At 59.4% G+C, this 17,726-nt stretch overlaps 1 protein-coding gene across 6 annotated transcripts in view; it reads left to right on the top strand.

The window, feature by feature from the left end:
- The window catches only part of ADD1 (adducin 1), a 69,786-nt gene extending 52,341 nt beyond the window's left edge, over positions 1-17,445 (top strand). Inside the window, exons 7-17 of one of the 6 annotated variants that reach the window (XM_084906454.1) lie at positions 756-899; positions 994-1,092; positions 1,991-2,164; positions 4,489-4,833; positions 7,127-7,228; positions 7,567-7,656; positions 8,228-8,320; positions 12,534-12,690; positions 12,919-13,002; positions 13,654-13,684; positions 15,330-15,470. In XM_084906454.1, coding sequence (XP_084762580.1) covers positions 756-899; positions 994-1,092; positions 1,991-2,164; positions 4,489-4,833; positions 7,127-7,228; positions 7,567-7,656; positions 8,228-8,320; positions 12,534-12,690; positions 12,919-13,002; positions 13,654-13,684; position 15,330 — 1,320 coding nt within the window. In that variant the 3' untranslated portion in view covers positions 15,331-15,470. Of the gene's footprint in view, positions 1-755; positions 900-993; positions 1,093-1,990; positions 2,165-4,488; positions 4,834-7,126; positions 7,229-7,566; positions 7,657-8,227; positions 8,321-12,533; positions 12,691-12,914; positions 13,003-13,653; positions 13,685-15,329 lie in introns of all 6 variants that reach the window. The other 5 variants (XM_084906450.1, XM_084906449.1, XM_084906451.1 and 2 more) reach the window with 5 other exon arrangements.
- The last annotated feature ends 281 nt before the right edge of the window (positions 17,446-17,726 follow it).

The raw sequence follows: 17,726 nt of genomic DNA, 5'->3' as shown, positions 1-17,726 counted from the left end.
ATACTGTGAAAGGAATTAAATATTATATTGCCTTTTTTGTGGAATTATCTTTTTTACATTTTTTAAAAATTGATTTTAGAGAGGAAGGGAGTGGGAGAGAAACATCAATGATGAGAGAGAATCATTGATCAGCTGCCTCCTGCATGCCCCCTGCTGGGCATTGAGTCCACAACCCAGCCGTGTGCTGACCAGGAATGGAACAGCAACTTCCTGGTTCATAGGTTGATATTCAACCACTGAGCCACACCTGCAAGGTTAAGGTTTTTTTCTTTTTTGTTTTGTTTTGTTTGTTTTTGTTTTTTTACCTAAATAAATGTAAAGAAATTGTACAGTATAATTATCCTAAACTTTTACAAATTTGCTCTTATCTGATTATCAGGTGTTTCGGTCCCACCTGCAGTCTAACCTGCACACACAGCCGTAGAGCTGCCGTGCTCTCTGGTGCGCCCAGAGGAGGCCGATCCTGTCCCAGGGCCCGGGGCTCCCCTTGTCACTCAGTCTGAGCTCCCAGAGCGCTGGCCTCAGTGTGGAGGTCCAGGAGGAGGGGGACTTCCTTGGCTCTCCCCGCTCAGTGAGCCCTGCCTTCCTAACTGTGCATTGCACTCAGACCCAGAGTACGTTTGTAAGCTCATGGGCTCGTTTATTTCTGAGAAGAGAACAAAGTTAGCTCTGTTCCTTTTTCATTTCTTCAAGGAGAGAATGGACCCTGTCCTCAGCCAGCCAGGGCTTTCTCACTGTGCCTGCTTGCTCTCCAGGTCTCCGCCATGAAATGTGGGCTCCTACCCATCTCCCCGGAGGCCCTCTCCCTCGGAGAAGTGGCTTACCATGATTATCATGGGATTTTGGTTGATGAAGAGGAGAAGATTTTAATCCAGAAAAATTTGGGTCCTAAAAGCAAGGTCAGTAGGCACGTGAGCTGGCGTTTCCACGGTGGAGGGAGGAGGAGGGGAAAGCCTCGGTGCCCTTCCCTCCACGGCTCTCGTGTTCCCTCAGGTCCTCATCCTCCGGAACCACGGGCTGGTGTCGGTCGGCGAGAGCGTCGAGGAGGCCTTCTACTACATCCACAACCTCGTGGTTGCATGTGAGATCCAGGTCGGTGCTGCGTGCCATCGGCGCTTGATCGGGCTTGGCAGGCTTCCAGAACCGCGGGTGCTGGCTCACAGGAGGAGTCCTAAGCAGCCTCTGCCTCCTCTGGGCTCCTGGGTTTGGAAATAGAACAGGGCAAATGCCATGTCACTGGTTTAGTTTTCCAGATGGTGGTGTGTGTTTTTTTAACTTACGGAGTACTATGGATACAGTGTGTGCCGACCCCTGTATGAGGTGCTTGCCTGATATACGTTATTGCACGACATTCATTTGACCCTCATGGCATTCCTTTCAAAAAAACAGGCGCAGAGAGCTCGAAGCTTGCCACAGTCTCACGGCTGTAAGTGCCATTTGCGCCACTCGGTGGCAAGTGCTGCCAGCCCCCAGTTTGTCCTCACTGGCGTCTGTGCAGCCGTGCTTCCCCATTCTGCTTCGTAGGCTCCTGAAAAGTACTTTATTTGACATTTCTCCTCCAAGTATGTGGAGAGAAAAAAACCCAGTATTTTTTTCAGGCTAAAGAAAAACTTCTGAAAATAACCTTATTTTTAAAACATTCATTATGGGTTTATTTATTCATTTAAAATATTGATTGAGAGAGAGCAAGAGAACAAGAGAGAGAAAGAGAGATGGACTTGTTCCACTTATTTATGTATTCATTGGCTGATTCTTGTATGTGCCCTGACTGGGGATAGAACCCACCACCTTGGTGTATCAAGGTGATGCTCTAACCAACAGAGCTACCCGGCCAGGGCTGAACGTAACCTTGTGATTAGCCTGTCACTGTCCATTCTGCATTTCTCATTCTTACACTTAGGGATTTGACATTTCCGTGTACGTGATTTCTCACAGTCATCTGTGCTCTCAGTAAGGAGCTCAGACCGTAACGTTTGCTTGTTTTGAAAAGGTCCGAACTCTGGCCAGTTCAGGAGGGCCAGACAACTTAGTCCTCCTGGATCCGGGAAAATACAAAGCCAAGTCCCGCTCCCCGGGGGCCCCGGCAGGGGAGAGCACCGCGCCGCCCAAGTGGCTGATCGGGGAGCAGGAGTTCGAAGCCCTCATGCGGATGCTTGACAACCTGGTAAGAGGGTGTGCCACTGGTGGCGAGGCTCCTCCAGAGCACAGTGCTGGGCCGGGCACAGGGAGCTGGTGCTGGGCGGCGCTCTCCCAGGCAGGGTCCGCGCGCTGGCTCCTGAAACATCCCCGCAGCGCTGTCTGGTCTGTCCGTGTTTCCTAAGATGACCTTGTTTGGGCTCCGTGGGGACAGGGACAGCACGGACACGGCCTGCTCTGCCGCAGGCTGCTGGTACCTAACTCCGGGGCGAAGGGCGCTCAGCACCTTCGCCCACACTCCGCTTTCCAGGGCCTTCTAACGCAGTCGGCTAGGGGTTTGTTGTTTGAGTTACCAGGAAGGTCTAGCTCAGGGGTCCTCAAACTTTTTAAAGTGGGGGCCAGATCACGGTCCCTCAGAGAGCTGGAGGGCCGGACTATATGAACTACTAATTCCTACTGTAAAACCTCGGCTGCGCTCACTGCCCAAAAAACCTGGCGGGCCGGATCAGACTCCTCCGCGGGCCGTAGTTTGAAGACCCCTGGTAGCTGTTTGGAGGCCAGTTACTGATGCTCTGTGTGCCTCGTCCTGACTGCGGGGCCCGAGCCCAGACACAATGTGGGGGGCTCTGGCGTGAGAGGGCTTCTGCGCGGACACGGCAGGATGTGGTCTGCTGGTGTGCGGGTCTCAGTGAGGGCCTTCATCCTTTTCACATCACACATAAGGGGAACGCTGTAGGTAGAAGGCGGCACTTGGAAATGACCTCCAAGGACAGGTAGGAACACGTCGGCAGGCCGAGCTGGGCAGAGGTGGGCATCCCAGCGAGGCCGCAGCAGCACTGGAGAGAGCGGGGCGGGCATGCCTCTAGTCCGTCTCTGACTTTGCACGGGATGGAGCACCCAGAGGAGAGGGAGGCCCTGCCCTGAGAGGACGTGCACGTTTCTGGCGTGGCGGCCAGCGGCGCGGGCCCGCTCTGACCAGCCCTGCACGCCTCGCTGGCCCCTTGCTCTGGTTCCCGTGAAACGGCGGGAAGGACTGTCCAGATGCGAGGCTGTGGGTCCACAGTGCAGGGGCAGCTGAGCCCACAGGCTGCCAGCAGTCAGGGCGTCAGCTAGGCTGGGCTCTGGGCAGGCTCAGCGGGGGGAGGCCCCACTGCCAGGCTCTCGGGCGGTGGCTCTCAGTCTGCAGTGGCCATGGCAGCTTTCTCAGATCGAAATGTACAGACACTCGGGATGGGCGCCACACTCACCTGATGCATCCTGTCCCCACTGGTGAGAAGCCAGTCACAGGCCCATCCCAGTCCGGCAAGGAGGGCCCTTCAGGCGGTGGGGCAATGGCGTATCACCGAGCTAGTGGGACAGGAGGCTGATGCCACCCTGGCCTCGGGGTGCTGCCTGTGGGGCCAGGAAAAGGCTGGTCCTGCCCAGGGGCGAGTTAAGGGGCACTTTTCACAGCAGTGAATGGCTGTGAGGCGGAGTCTGGGTGTGAATTGAACGTCTAATGAGCAATCTTGCCAGAACCAGTTGTCATGAGGAGCCTTTTGGTCTCCCTGAGTTTGTCACGGTATCTAACCCGACACTTCAAAGGCAAAAATATTAGGCAGGGTGATTAGTACAAGCTGTGTTGTCACCAACAGCAAGTAACTTTAGATTTTGTGTGGAAATACAGTAAACAGGAGAGTGCACCTATGCAAGTATCAGCTTATTAGTTTGAAAAACTGAGTGGAACCAACATCCAATCAAAAACTAGCGCCAGACCGATGCTCTACCACTGAGCCAAACCGGTTTCTGCTAAAAAATATATTTTATTGATTTTTTACAGAGAGGAAGGGAGAGGGATAGATAGAAACATTGATGAAAGAGAATCATCGATCAGCTGCCTCCTGCACACCCCCCACCAGGGATGTGCCCGCAACCAATGTACTTGCCCGTCCCCTGTGAGGCACTTACCCGTCCAAGGGTGACACCACCCAGCCTGGTAAATGGGGTCAGGCGGCGCCCCCTTTCCCACTGGGTGTCGCCCTCGACACCACCTCAGGCTCACCTGGGGCAGAGCGTTCGTCTCGTGCCGCTCCAGTCTGCTCTCAGTCCCTCCCAGTCCGTGGTGAGCACGCCTCCCACCCTGACGGACTTCCGGTGGGTTCCGTGGGGCTGGAATCACTGGTGCTGCGGTGGCCTCAGGGCCTTGGTTTTGGTGAGCGTGTTCGCGTTTCAGTTGGGCTTGTATTTGGGGGTTGGTTGTTGAGACATAGGCGCCTGCATGCAGCCTCTGAGGTGTCTGTCTGTCCACAGCGTCCCCTGAAGAGGGCTGTGCTGAGACGGGAGTACTGACCGTCTATCCTTTTTGGCCTCCAGGGCTACAGGACTGGCTACCCTTACCGCTACCCGGCCCTGCGAGAGAAGTCCAAGAAATACAGCGACGTGGAGGTTCCCGCTAGCGTCACCGGCTACTCCTTTGCTAGTGACGGCGATTCGGGCACTTGCTCTCCTCTCAGACACAGTTTTCAGAAGCAGCAACGAGAGAAGACAAGATGGCTGAACTCTGGCCGGGGTGACGATGCCTCTGAGGAAGGGCAGAACGGAAGCAGCCCCAAGTCGAAGACTAAGGTGTGGACGAACATTACACACGATCACGTGAAACCCTTGCTGCAGTCTCTCTCGTCCGGTGTCTGCGTGCCAAGCTGTATTACCAACTGCTTGGTCTGTGCCTACCTTACTGTTCTAGTTAGATGATGTAGAGCAAGTGGGGCTGCTGGGCTTCGGAGGCTTTGGGAACCAGCCCTCTGACCCCGATTACGGGCTCCTGCCCTTAGCCTGTGTCTGAACCCACATCTCGAGGCATCAGCCGTAACACCAGTACTACTGTCCGCTCGAAACTGCTTAAGATGCTGTCCCTCTCCAGTGATTTCGCTTCACCTAGTGCGTACGTAGCGAAGGTCCGACTAACATGCATTAACCCAAACCCAGCGAGCTCACTGTCCTCAGGATCCTCCTGCTTCATGCCCAAAGGCAGTGCGGTCACAGCCTGGCGCTCAGTGCTGTGACTGGTGGCTCAGTGAGTCACTCCCTGCTCTTTCACTTCCAGTGCTTTCTTAAGCAGTTTCTCCTCGGGCCCGGCCTGCTCTTGGCCGGCCGCCCTCCCTGGTTAGCTCCCGCTCTGTCCCAAAGCCTCCGAGCGCGCCCAGCAGCCGCCTCCTGCATGGACTGTGCATGTGAGTAGACCGCCGTCGCGGAGAGTCCGCTGACTCCTGCCGGGGCGGCATGGCCCCAGTGCAGCGCAGGCCGCCGCGGGCACAGCGACAGAGGGCTGCTGCCAGCGTGCTTCACGCCGTGTTCACCGGCCCGGAGCCGCCCTCGAGGTGCCAGCACTCGGACCCTCTGGAGACGGTCTTCACGGCCCTCACCCGGCCCGGCAGCCGGGCTCCGCGGTGGAGCCTGCGAGCACACGGAAGTGGCACCGCCGCACGCTGTCTGCAGTGCCGGAGAGATGGCACCCAGGCAGCACACGGCTTCCTCCCTCATAACGCTCTTACTTTGTAGACGTGTCGGAGTGCTGTCCTCCAGGTGGCTGGCGTGTCCTGACGCACAGTGGTGAGCGCCTCTGTGCCCGGAGCCCACGTGTCGTCCACGCCGGCAGAGGCCCAGCGCCGAGCCCGGCCTCCGCTCTTCCACCCCTGGCCCCCTCCCCTCTGCCCCTCTCTCCCTTTTTCCTTTTCTCGTGGCCTGTGTTCGTTCTTACTGATGTTGCTTGTTACGGGGAGTGGGCCCGAACGACTCCGCTGCTGTCAGTACACGAGCCGCAGCGTGCTGCGTTTCCCGGGGGAGGGGGGGTGGCAGCAGCTTTGAGCTCCATGTGCTCTCAGAGTGAGAACGTGTCAGTGAGTCCCGTGTTAGTGTGGCGTGGAGGGAGGCCTGGGCAGCTCGCGATGTGTTTCTTGCTCTGGATTGACACACGGTGCCTGGCCCAGGTGGGTATGCTCACTCACAGTGATAGTGCCAAGCTCCTGAGCGCCGTCTCATGTGTGGCGGTGTCTTTAACGGAAGGCCGGAGTGGGCTAAGCGAAGATGCCGTCAGTGAGTACGCCCAGCGCACGCCCATCGCGCTCCCGCAGTGGCTCAGCACCGCTCGTTGCTTTCCCGGTCTTACGGTTACGGCTCTCTTAATGCCTCTTGGAAACCCCTGAAAACAATAGCGTTTGCTCTGGAAGGAGGGCTTGCGTTAACTCTCAGCGCCGCCGCCTCCTCACAATGACAAGGTGATAAAAAACGGTCACACTGATTGGAAATTCAAAAAACCAAGGGAAGGCGCGGGGTGCTGGCAGAGTGCCCCCACCTAAGACGGCCTGCTGGGAAGGGTCACGCGCTTCTGGCTCCCGTGGGTATTTTTGTAACACTCAGAGCGTGACGTTACATAAAATATGCGACATCACCAGATCTCCAGCAGGTGCATACGCGTTCATGCAGCGAGGTTCCTGGGTTGAAATAGCTGCGCGCACAGTGCATTCTGACGCCGTAGTTTATTGTAATGCAAACCTTTGGTGATGCCCACTCTTGCCTTCCAATGCCGAGTCTTCCCTCCCTCTGGGTAGCACGTCACATTGCTTTCCATGACCTGTCATCTCATGCTTCCCGCTGGCTTTGGGTGACGGTGCTCAGAGCGGTGAACCAATGGGCTCCGAAGGGTCCCGCTGGCTAGTCTGGGGAGTCAGGGGCTCAGCTCTGCCGTCAGTCCAGTCAGACCCTACATTTCAGCGGGGCTTTCTCAATGGCTCTGGCCGGTCAGTCACGACTCTGGCTTCCGCCATTCCGGGTTTCTGTCTGGACATGCCCCCTGCCCCCTCCAGCCGCTGCGGCGGCACAGGATGCGGTCATTGGTTCATCCTCTGTGATGCTCAGTGCATGACCAGATGTGAGATCAGTTGACAGATTGGGTGCTTTGGTGTCACCTGCTGCCGTCCCAGTTCTGACATTTTCACTCTTCTTAATGTTACAGTGGACTAAAGAGGATGGACATAGAACCTCCACCTCTGCCGTCCCTAACCTGTTTGTTCCATTGAACACAAACCCGAAGGAGGTGCAGGAGATGAGGAACAAGGTGCGTACCGTGGGCGGGCGGCTGCTGCTGTGGGCGGGCGGGTGCTGGCTGCTGCAGGCAGAGCGAGTCAGGTTGAGGTCTGCTGCTGCCCTGTGACGCGGCTGCAGCCCCACTGTACGCGTGTGCTTTGCACCTGTGGCCTGGGAGTGGCAGGCAGGGCTGCAGGCTGCAGAGCCTTCATTGGGGACTGCTCATGGTGTCTGGTAAGAGGGACAGGAAGGGAGTGTGCCCCGCGAGTGAGTGCGTGCTTGCCCACGTCCCAGAGGGGACGGTCTCAGGCAGTCCTGAGCGGGGAGGCATGGGCATGTGTGACGTGTTCCTCCTTGTTGCCTCCTCAGATCCGAGAGCAGAACCTGCAGGACATTAAGACGGCCGGCCCCCAGTCGCAGGTGCTGTGCGGTGTGGTGATGGACAGGAGCCTCGTCCAGGTGAGCACTGGGAATTCTCTGTGGTTCTTTCCAGTCTCGGTGAGAACGCTTTGTGGTTGGAATCACAGCCACTCTCCCTGAGTTGTGGGCCGGACACCAGCATGCCCGGGGCGTGCCCCCCCAGCGCTCAGTGCATGCCTTGTGGGTGGCACGGTGCCTGGGGACCAACACGCCCGGTCTGAGTGCTGCACACTGAAGTGCTGGGCTCCGGGCTTGGCGGGCTTATTCTCGTCCACGTTGCTGTGTGCAGCAGAGCGCTGCTTGGTGCCTGTCCGTGGCCCATGGAGACCGCATTTCTCTAAAGGACAGCCCCTCGGGGCCCCTGGACGGGCATCGGTCTGTAGTTAACTCTGACACCGTGCACGGCCTGCAGGGCAGGTGACTGTCACCGCCTCTCTGACAGGTCAGGTGGTCCTGGTCCTGGGGACTGGGCTTGCTCACGGCGGCGCCACCTCCGCCACCTTCCTGGCGACGTCGCTGTCTGCTGCATGCTCTCAGCCGCGCCATCCTGTGCGCCCGGTTGGTCGGCCAGGCCGGGCCGGGGCTCTGCTGACTCGGTTTACTGTTGCAGGACGCACCCCTGTCTGACTGCACGGAGACAATCGAAGGGCTCGAGCTCACAGAGCAGACCTTTAGTCCAGCTAAGTCTCTCCCTTTTAGAAAGGTACTCCTGCCCCTAGTCACCTGCGGCACGCGCTGCCCCTGCCTGCCTGCCCGCCCGCCTGCTCCTGCTGGCCTTGTCGCCGGTCACGACGGAGCCGCACCCGGAGCCACACGGGCTCTAGCTCTTCGTGAGAGTACGGAGGTGCCGCCCTGCCCGGGCTGCAGGGAGAGCCCTGGCTGGCTCTGCCGGTGCCCTTCTGAGGTTCTGCATGTGACTCTTAGTGCCGGGGGCTGCCGGGCCACCTGCTCCCTTGCCTGCTCAGCGGTGACCGGGAACATAGGAACGTGCACTGGGTGCGGGAGAAAGCGACATTTCAGGGGTGAAAGCGACATTGCTAGCCCTTGTTGATGAAATGTCGAGGTTTTTTTAAGTCAAAATAAAGACAACTTTTTTAATGTTGCAAAGGCAGGAACGAGCTGTGAGAATTTGAAACCCCAAATGACAATCCTCCTGTACCTGCGAACCTCGGGTGCTCAGGAGTGGGAAGTCCCCCGCGTCACGTGCCGGGGGAGGCTCGCCTGCTCTGAGCTGTGAGGTGCCGAGGGCAGAGGGCACCGCAGGTGAGGCCCCAGGGGCCTGTGTCCCCCCCCCAGGGAGTGCAGGTGTCCTCACCACGCCCAGGAGCCGGAGCAGGAGGCTGGCACCAGGCTCCTTGTTCCTGTCTGGCACCCTGACTAATGGCAGTATTTTGCATATTTATGTATTGTTCCAGTGGGTCCTGTTTTCCCTTGTCCTTACCATGTACTTCCAGCGACCGTTCTTGGAGGAGCCTCGTAGCCATGGGGGAGGTGGCCTCTGGCCGTGGCTTGTTTCTCATGCTTCCAGCCGGGCGATCTTTGTTTCTCAGCTTTTTATCTCAGTGTGTGTAGGTGTGAGTCCTTGAGCCTGGCAGCTTATTGAGCAGAGCACATTTGGACCAGCTCTGGCATGGGATTGCATTAGTGGTTCCTGTCTGTGTCCTTAGGGCTGCCTGCTGGAGGGCACACTGGCCCGCGGTGTTAGCTGCTGCTCTGGCACCTCCCCATCCGCCACAGTTCTGGTGGCTCTGCCCAGCGGTGCTCAGACCTGGGTGTGCGTCACAGTTCCCCGAGGAGGCTTCATGGAGGGTAGCCAGGGCCCCTCCGTTGGCTGTGGGCGTGGGCTTCCTGACCAGCCCACGTCCTCTGCGAGTCTGGGCGCCAGACTAGACCTGGGAGCGCCGTGTCCAGGCAGGATCAGCAGAGAAAGCCACTCGGCACTGAGCCCAGTGAGGAGGTGTCCCGTGCAGGTTCCCGTCCGCTTCTGTTCTCCCCGCCACCCTCTTCCGGGTGCTCACGTTGCACCCTTGGTCTTTTTCCCATGACGGAGCATATTTCGTTTTGATGGCGAGCATATGCTTTGACTCCTCTGATGTCCCTGATGGGTGGTTGCCAGTTTTTGTGTGTGGACCACAGAGCACAGACACAGTGCTCAGAGCTGGCGCTGCTCACCGGCAGGCTGACCCTCTTGAGCAGGTGAAGGGCCCGTGGGTCAGCGCCCTGACAGCCCCTTTCCCGGAGGCAGGCGTGGAGGGACTCGCTTCTCCATGGAGCGCCTGAGGCACAGGAGCTTGGACAGTGGGAGGTGGGGCTTTTCTGGAAGGAAGGACTTTCCTTTGGCTTCCACCTCTCCTTGGTCTTCTGGCAGGAGAGGGGGCAGTGATCACCAGCCCTACCCCGTGCTCCAGCGCCCAAAGGGACAGGAAGCCCAGCCAGGGCTCTCCTGACTCAGCATGTGCATGCCGGAGGTGGCGGCAGTCACTCTGCCCTGGATTGATTCCCAGTGAACTGAGTCTAGAGGTGGGCGGGAAGATTTGCACTTAGCACCGTCCTGCTGCGTCAGGTGTGCAGCCAGACTTCTGTTCTGCCGCACCTGAGTGCATTGGTGGTAAGCACCCAGGGTGTGCAGGCCCAGCGCTCAGGCGGACATTTAGCCCTGGCCCGGGGCTCAGGAGTTGGAGCATCTGCCTCCGCTTGTGGGTTCAATTCCCTGGGCTGCAGGTTCGATCCTCTGCTTGGTCAGGGCACCTGTGGGAGCCAACCAATCGATCTCTCTCACATCAATGTCTCTCTCTCTCTCTCTCTCTCTCTCTCTCTCTCTCTCTCTCTCTCTCTCTCCTTCCCTTCCTCCCTCCCTCCTACCCTCCCTCCCTCCTTCCCTTCCTCCTTTCCTTCCTTTTTTCCACTCTCTCTCTGAAAGCTCTTGGAAAAAAGTATCCTTGGGTGAAGATTAACAAACAAAAAAAGGAACATAAATTCAGATCTGTAGATTTTTCAGATGAAAACCTGAAGCCTTGCCGAATCAGCAGAGAAAGCCACTCAGCACTGAGCGTCTGTTGGGGACTGAAAGGTCCTGAGTTCGATTCGGTCAAGGGCATGTACCTTGGTTGCAGGCATATCCCCAGTAGGGGGTGTGCAAGAGGCAGCTGATCGATGACTCTCTCATTGATGTTTCTAACTATCTCTCTCCCTCTCTGTACAAAATCAATAAAATATATTAAAAACAAACAAACAAACAAAAAAACAAACAAACCTGATGCCTCAGCCCAGGGCCAGGAGGAACAGGCATCTGTGTGCTTAGAGCCCCGGGTCTGTGCGGGGGGGGGGGGGGGGGGGGCAGACGGGAGGAGTGCAGCACGAGCCTCCACATGGGCTGCTGGAGGAGCTGCCCCTTCCTGCACCCCTGCCTTCTCAGCCCGGCTCGCTCCCCACAGGGCCTGTTTGACTCTGCAGCTCGGGCATCGCTCTTTCCCTCACGCCGCTGGCCCTTCTGAGGAGGGAGCCCTGCCGGGGCCAGGAACCAGTGGTGCGGCCCCTTGAGGGCCAGGGGCCTGGGCAGGAAGGGCATCTCGGTGGCAGTTCTTGGTATTTTGTCCCTTTGCTGATTGTGAACCTTTGACTGGAATGAAGGAAAGGGTTCCTCAGAGCTCATGCCACCTCCCCGTTTCACTGGCAGGCTACGGGAGGACAGGCGTGGCCAGGCTGCGGAGATTAGAGTCAGTGCTCTGTGGGCCTTGGCGGGTGTTAAATGGGCCTGCGGACAGGAGAGGGTGTGTCTCGGGCCAAGGGTCCGAGCGCAGAGCAGGATGCGAGTCCCTGTCCTGGCCAGGCAGGGCTGCTCTGAAGAACAAGCCTGCAGGCTTGGGTCAGGCCGCTCAGAAAGAGGGCTAGCTGACTGCCAGGTTATCCTGAATCTGATGACAAGTTGGTGACAGGCTGCTGACTCCAGCAAGCCCTTCCCTTCTGTCCCTGGGGCCTGTGTCACGTTGTGGTCAGTCAGGGAGTGCTCCAGGTGCTCCGAACCCAGATTCCCCGCCTCGGCCTGGCTGTGTGTCCAGGGCCCACTGCTGGGACGCTGACTGCCTCCGATGCTCGCCCCGGCAGAGGAGCAGCAGGTGGTCCGGCAGCATGAGGACGATTTGGGTTCTCCGGTTTCCGTTACTTTCGGAGGCACTCATTAAGCGCTGGGCATGTGCATGAGTTCGTTAACTCTCTCCAAGGTGAACATCAGAGCACTGGGGCCGACCAGGCTGCGCTGGCACAGAGCTGTGCCGCGCGAGGGGACGGGGGTGGTGCCACACTCAGCCCGCCTGGCTCCCGCCCTCCGGACCTGCCCGCCTCCTCCTGGCAGATGGGGCTGGTCTGTGTGCCACCTCGGTGCTCCACAGGGCTTTGCTTTCTTTCCTCGTGTACAGGTTCTGTTTTCCAAATCCCCCAAACACTGGTGCTTGGGGACATTGTCTTTCTTTTCGGGGGAGAGGGGTTCTTACTCTCAGTGTCAGAAGAACAGAACTTCCCTGTGCTCTTAGCATGGAAGCAGGTCTCTCATGCCTGACCTGAGTGTTGTAATCTGCGACATTTTCTGACATGTGGGGAGGGCATTGACTTACAAGCCCCCTCTTCCCGCCTGCCAGTGAGGACCTGGGCTAGTCCTCGAGGTGCTCTTTGCGCTCCGTCTGCACTTCGCTGCCTTTGCTTCTGAATCCTGAGGGCTTCCTAGGATTCCTCTCTCCTGTTTCAGTTACTCCGTTGCTGCATCAACATTGTGTTTCTCTGTCTTCTGCCCCTGAAGGCTGCAGCTCAGCCTCACCCTCAGGGCTGCCTCTGTGCCCTGCCCCACCCTGCCTGCGGCCTGGCCTGGGAGGAGGAAGAGTCCGGGCAGGGCTCCTGCAGACCCAGCCTCCTTCTGTCCGCAGGGAGAGCTGGTGACGGCCTCCAAGGCCATTATTGAGAAGGAGTACCAGCCCCACGTCATCGTGAGCACCACCGGCCCCAACCCCTTCAACACGCTCACGGACCGCGAGCTGGAGGAGTACCGCCGGGAGGTGGAGCGCAAGCACAGGGGCCCCCCCGGTGAGTGTCGGGGAGGCCGGCACAGGGCAGGTTCTGCGTGGGCAGGCCCGCAGGTGAGCGCCTCTGTCCTCCAGGCCTTCGGCCAAGGGCAGAGTGCTCCTCAGGGCACACTCCTCCCTCCTCGCTCAGGGAGTGCCAGAGGGAGTAGGTCCGACTCACCTGTGAGGGCGCAGGTGCAGGCTCCTGGCGGCCCCTTACCACGCCCTCTCCCCTTCTGCTCGCCTGCAGAGAGTCTGGATGAGACTAGAGAGCAGAAAGACGGCCCTCCAGAGCCCCTGGCTGCCCCCTGCTCCCCCGTCAAGCTGGAGGAAGGTGAGGCCTGGGCTGCCCCAGTGCGGGAGGGCACACAGCACTGTGGATGGGTGCCCGCGGTGGGGTGGGGAGAGTGGGCTGCGTGTCTGTCCAGTGGACGGCGTGGCAGCGGACAGGGGTGAGGACGTGTGCCCTTGCGTGGAACCAGCACAGCACGTGCTGGGTGCTTCTGGGCCCGGCCTCTTCCGCCCCGTTGGGCCTTGTCCTGGGGACCTGCGGCAAACACGTTTGTCAGTGAGACGTCACGGGGGGACGGCCTTCAGGGGTGGAACCCGCTTCACTTACGATGTCAGTGTGGCCCACTTTGCACACTTCCCGAACCTTCCTGTGCTCGATTCCACCTCCGAAACGTCCTCTGTGGTGTCTGAGCTCCAGGATGTCATTTGACTGCCGTGTTACCAGCCCATGGAGAGCGCTGGCCTCCGTCTGCCTCTCAGACCACTCACCGCGTGTCTGTGGCGTGTGGCCTGCTGTCTGTCCCTCGGTCTCATACATCATGCTTCCCATGTCTGTCGGGAGCCTGTGCCGCACCTTCCACCCCACTGTGTCCACAAGAATGGCTCGGCCATTCTCCTCTGTACCTGGTGCTGTGACTGAATGCGTAGACTCTCTCCCTGTGCTTTTCTCTTCCTGTGGCTGCGTGGCGAGCAGGAGGATGTGCTAAAGAGTACCTGTTACCATAGTAAGTACTGCGGTTCCTGCGCTTGGCTCATTCTGCTTCTTCGTTGCTTATTGCGTTCTGTTTTCTGTTTACTCAAAATAAAAACATTGTCTCTCCCCCTTCCCTCCTCCCCTAACTCCCCCGGTCCCAGTCCTTCATTCGGGCAGTGGCCTGGGAACGGGTTCGGCCACTGGAGCGGCAGTGGGCAGCCTGCTCTCGGGCTCCTAAGGGCCCACAGCGGTGCTCAGAGCTCTGGGTCTCGTGAGTGCCAGGAGGGCGGACAGTCTAGACGAGGCTCAGACAGGTGGGGTTGCCACCTGCGGTCCCATGTGCTTAAGCTTAACGTCAGGGGCAGAAGAGCGACATTTGGGCTATTTTTAAAATATATATATATTTTTATTGATTTCAGAGAGGAAGGGAGAGGGAGAGACAGAAACATCAGTGGTGAGTGAGAATCATGGATCGGCTGCCTCCTGCCTCCTGCCTCCTGCCTCCTGGGGATTGAGCCTGCAACCCGGGCATGTGCTCTTGACCGGAATCAAATCCAGGACCCTTCAGTCTGCAGGCCAATGCTCTGTCCACTGAACCGGACCAGCCAGGGTGGTGCTGTGTTTTAGTGGGCCATTCGGTCCAATGATAAAGGTTCCGCTTGGCCCCCACAGGCCACCTCTGCATGCTTTACAGACTGCTTCACCTCCCCTGCCCCGGCCCAGTGATCCCGGGCAGGCATCTCCCAGGGCCCTGCCCTCAGTATCTGTCACCTGACTCGGCTCCCCTCCAGTCTCCTCCCGAGGTGCAGCTGACTGTTGACGTAGGAACAGGCTTGGTGCTCCTAACCTGCCAGTCGCTGTCACGTCGTAGGCCAGGGGTCTTCAAACTACGGCCCGCGGGCCACATGCGGCCCGCAGAGGAGTCTGATCCGGCCCGCCAGGTTTTTTGGGCAGTGAGCGCAGCCGAGGTGTTACAGTAGGAATTAGTAGTTCATATAGTCCTGCCCTCCAGCTCTCTGAGGGACCGTGATCTGGCCCCCACTTTAAAAAGTTTGAGGACCCCTGTCGTAGGCTGTTCCTAGAAAGTCTGCACGCCTGGTCTCCCCACTCCAACCTGGCGATGAGCCTCTTCCGGCAGCCCAGCCCTCAGGCCCTCGAAGACAAGTCCGTTTGTGCTTGTTTCCGTTCCCGTTGTCAGAGGGCTCGCTTGTCGCCCTCCCCTGCCTGATGGGCCACGTCCTCCTCTAACCAGGCTTCGTGTCTGTGCTGATGTGGCAGCAGTTGAGAAGTTACTTGTGCATCCTGGGGCTGCCGTGTTTCCCACGGCTCCTCCGTGGGGGAACCAGGTGTGTGGACCCAAATGTAGGCTTAAGTTCAGGGCCACTGCGGTGCCTGCGGGGTCTAGAGCAAACCTCGTCTCAAGGGTGTCAGGAGGTCAGTGCGCTGGAAGTTGCCCTGCTCGCATGGCGTGCTTCCAGGAGAGGGAGCTGAGTCCCCTCCCCCGAAGATGGTCTACACCAGCCTTGACCTAGAGACTTAACGCTCCTTATCCGCGTCCTGGTGGAAGTCCCGGCGTCTTTACAGTGGCCGTTTCTGTGCGGGCTGCTGCCCGCCTTGAGGTCCCTCTCTGCGGCCTGGGCGGTGCCCTTTAACCCCTCTCTCCTACCGCCCACCAGACCTGCAGGATGCTGTTTTCAGAGACGACAGCGATGCTGCCACCTTCAAGCCCACTCTCCCTGACCTGTCCCCCGATGAGCCTTCCGAAGCGCTTGGCTTCCCGACCCTGGACAAGGAGGAGGAAGGGGGGCTTGGCGAAGCCCAGGGCCCCCCCAGCCCCCCCAGGTCCTCCACGGCTGCCAGTCCCGAGCCGGCCCCGGCCCCCGCGGCGGAGGAAGCCCCCTCCCCGGCTGCCGAGGGGGCTGCCGCAGACCCAGGCAGTGACGGGTCTCCGGGCAAGTCCCCGTCCAAGAAGAAGAAGAAGTTCCGCACCCCCTCCTTCCTGAAGAAGGCCAAGAAGAAGAGCGACTGCTGAGGCCCACACGCCCGTCCCGCACCGCGTCCGTGTCTTCCTGTGCATGGAATGCAAGCCCCTCCACCAGTAGAGTGCCCGCTGACCGGCCCCCTCACCCAGCAGAGCTCCCGCCGACCGGCCCCCTCACCCAGCAGAGCTCCCGCTGACCGGCCCCCTCACCCAGCCAGAGCTCCCGCCGACCGGCCCCCTCACCCAGCAGAGCTCCCGCTGACCGGCCCCCTCACCCAGCCAGAGCTCCCGCCGACCGGCCCCCTCACCCAGCAGAGCTCCCGCTGACCGGCCCCCTCACCCAGCAGAGCTCCCGCTGACCGGCCCCCTCACCCAGCAGAGCTCCCGCTGACCGGCCCCCTCACCCCGCCAGAGCTCCCGCTGACCGACCCCCTCACCCAGCAGAGCTCCCGCTGACCGGCCCCCTCACCCAGCAGAGCTCCCGCTGACCGGCCCCCTCACCCAGCAGAGCTCCCGCTGACCGGCCCCCTCACCCAGCCAGAGCTCCCGCCGACTGGCCCCCGGAGGCCAGAGCTCACTGCCCTCCGGCCTCCCCTGGCGCCAGGCCTCCGCCTTGGGCCGGGAGGCTTCGTCCTGTGTCCACCTCTGCCCATCTGTCTGCTCCTCGGGTCATTCGCTGGGCGTTCAGGCAGGCGCTGGCTGCACAGTCAGCGGCCCTGCCGGCTCTGGCCCTGCCCTCTCGCTCTCCTGTCATAAGTAACCCACGCTCTGCTCCCCTCCCCCCAAGGTCTCAGGTGACTGATGCAGACTCCTAGCTTCCTGCTGGCGTTATCTGCTCAGCGATCTCACTTGTCCAGAGACACAAAGCCTCGGTCCTGTGCAAACACTCCTGTGCCTGCCAGCAGCCAGGGCACCGTGGTGGCCTCGGAGAGGCGGCCTGAGCACCCGCAGCAGACTGGCCTGTACACCCTGGCAACTGTGCATGGTCTACCCGATCGCCCGGCCACTCCGGATCCCGGCTCCATCTTACCGGTCTCTGCAGTCCTGCCAGAAGGAGGGGCCTCAGTAAGGGAGGTCTTTTCTAGCGTTCTCTTCAGCACATTGGCAACCCTTCATTGTGTGAAATGAACGGTGGCTTTGGCTGCAGTTTGTGGGCTGCCTCGGAGCACCCTTCACCTGTTTGGGCAGGAGTAAAACAGAGGTCTGCTCTGACCCCAACTCAGCCCGAGCTCCAGGCGACGTCGGCTCGGGGGGCCCCGCTGGTCCCGAGCCGTCACTCATGGAGCCTACTTGCCTTTGCTCACCCCCACTCCCCTCACTCCCCCCTGCCCCCCGGAAGCAGCGGGGAGCTGCTTGGTGACAGCGGGAGGTGGCCACGTGGGCTCCTCAAGGGCGCCTGCTTTCCGGGAGCTGCTGGTGCCAGCCTGCCCGTCCCAGACAGGCCCCTGGGTTGGCGGGAGGGCCGCGGTGGACCTGGAGCTGGACGTGGGCTCAGGTCCCTAAAACTGCACACCCACGCAGGACCGAGGCCGGCTGCATGGCGCTGACGTCCACTTGGAGCTAAGGAGAGCGAGCTGCTTGTGTGCCAGTTTGTTGTGTGTCCGCCCCCCATCACCACCCTCCTGCGTTAACGGACTCTCTTCCTTTGACCCGCCTCTATCCATATGCAATGACTTTAATTCACTTTTGTAGTTTAACTTTGTATCAACATGAAGTCTAGCCACAGACAGGACACAGGCTGGGAGGGCAGGCCCTGTGTCCTTGCTTCATTGTAACATGCTTTACTCACAAATAAAGTTCTTTGAGCTGTATCCTGTCTGAACCGGAGTGGTTTTCATTTTAGTCCCTTTTCTTTTTCTTTAGTGGGACTTCGAGGAGTTTGTCTCTCCCCCAAGAGACCCCAAAGTGTCTTATTTCTTGAGACACCATTTGCCACTTTGGATTGGGAGGACCGTCTAAGCCAGAGCTGCCCTGCCTCTGCAGCCTGTACCTCCCAGGGCTGTGGGGCCTTGCAGCCAGCCAGGAGGGGCCAGGATCTGTGGCAGGGACAGCCCAGCAGAAGACTCCCTCCATCCGCCAGGGGTCACCTGCC

Source organism: Pipistrellus hanaki, assembly GCF_964339955.1.
Source record: "Pipistrellus hanaki genome assembly, chromosome: 1".
In the NCBI taxonomy this organism is placed as follows: Eukaryota; Metazoa; Chordata; class Mammalia; order Chiroptera; family Vespertilionidae; genus Pipistrellus; species Pipistrellus hanaki.
This window is presented reverse-complemented; position numbering and strand designations above follow the sequence as displayed.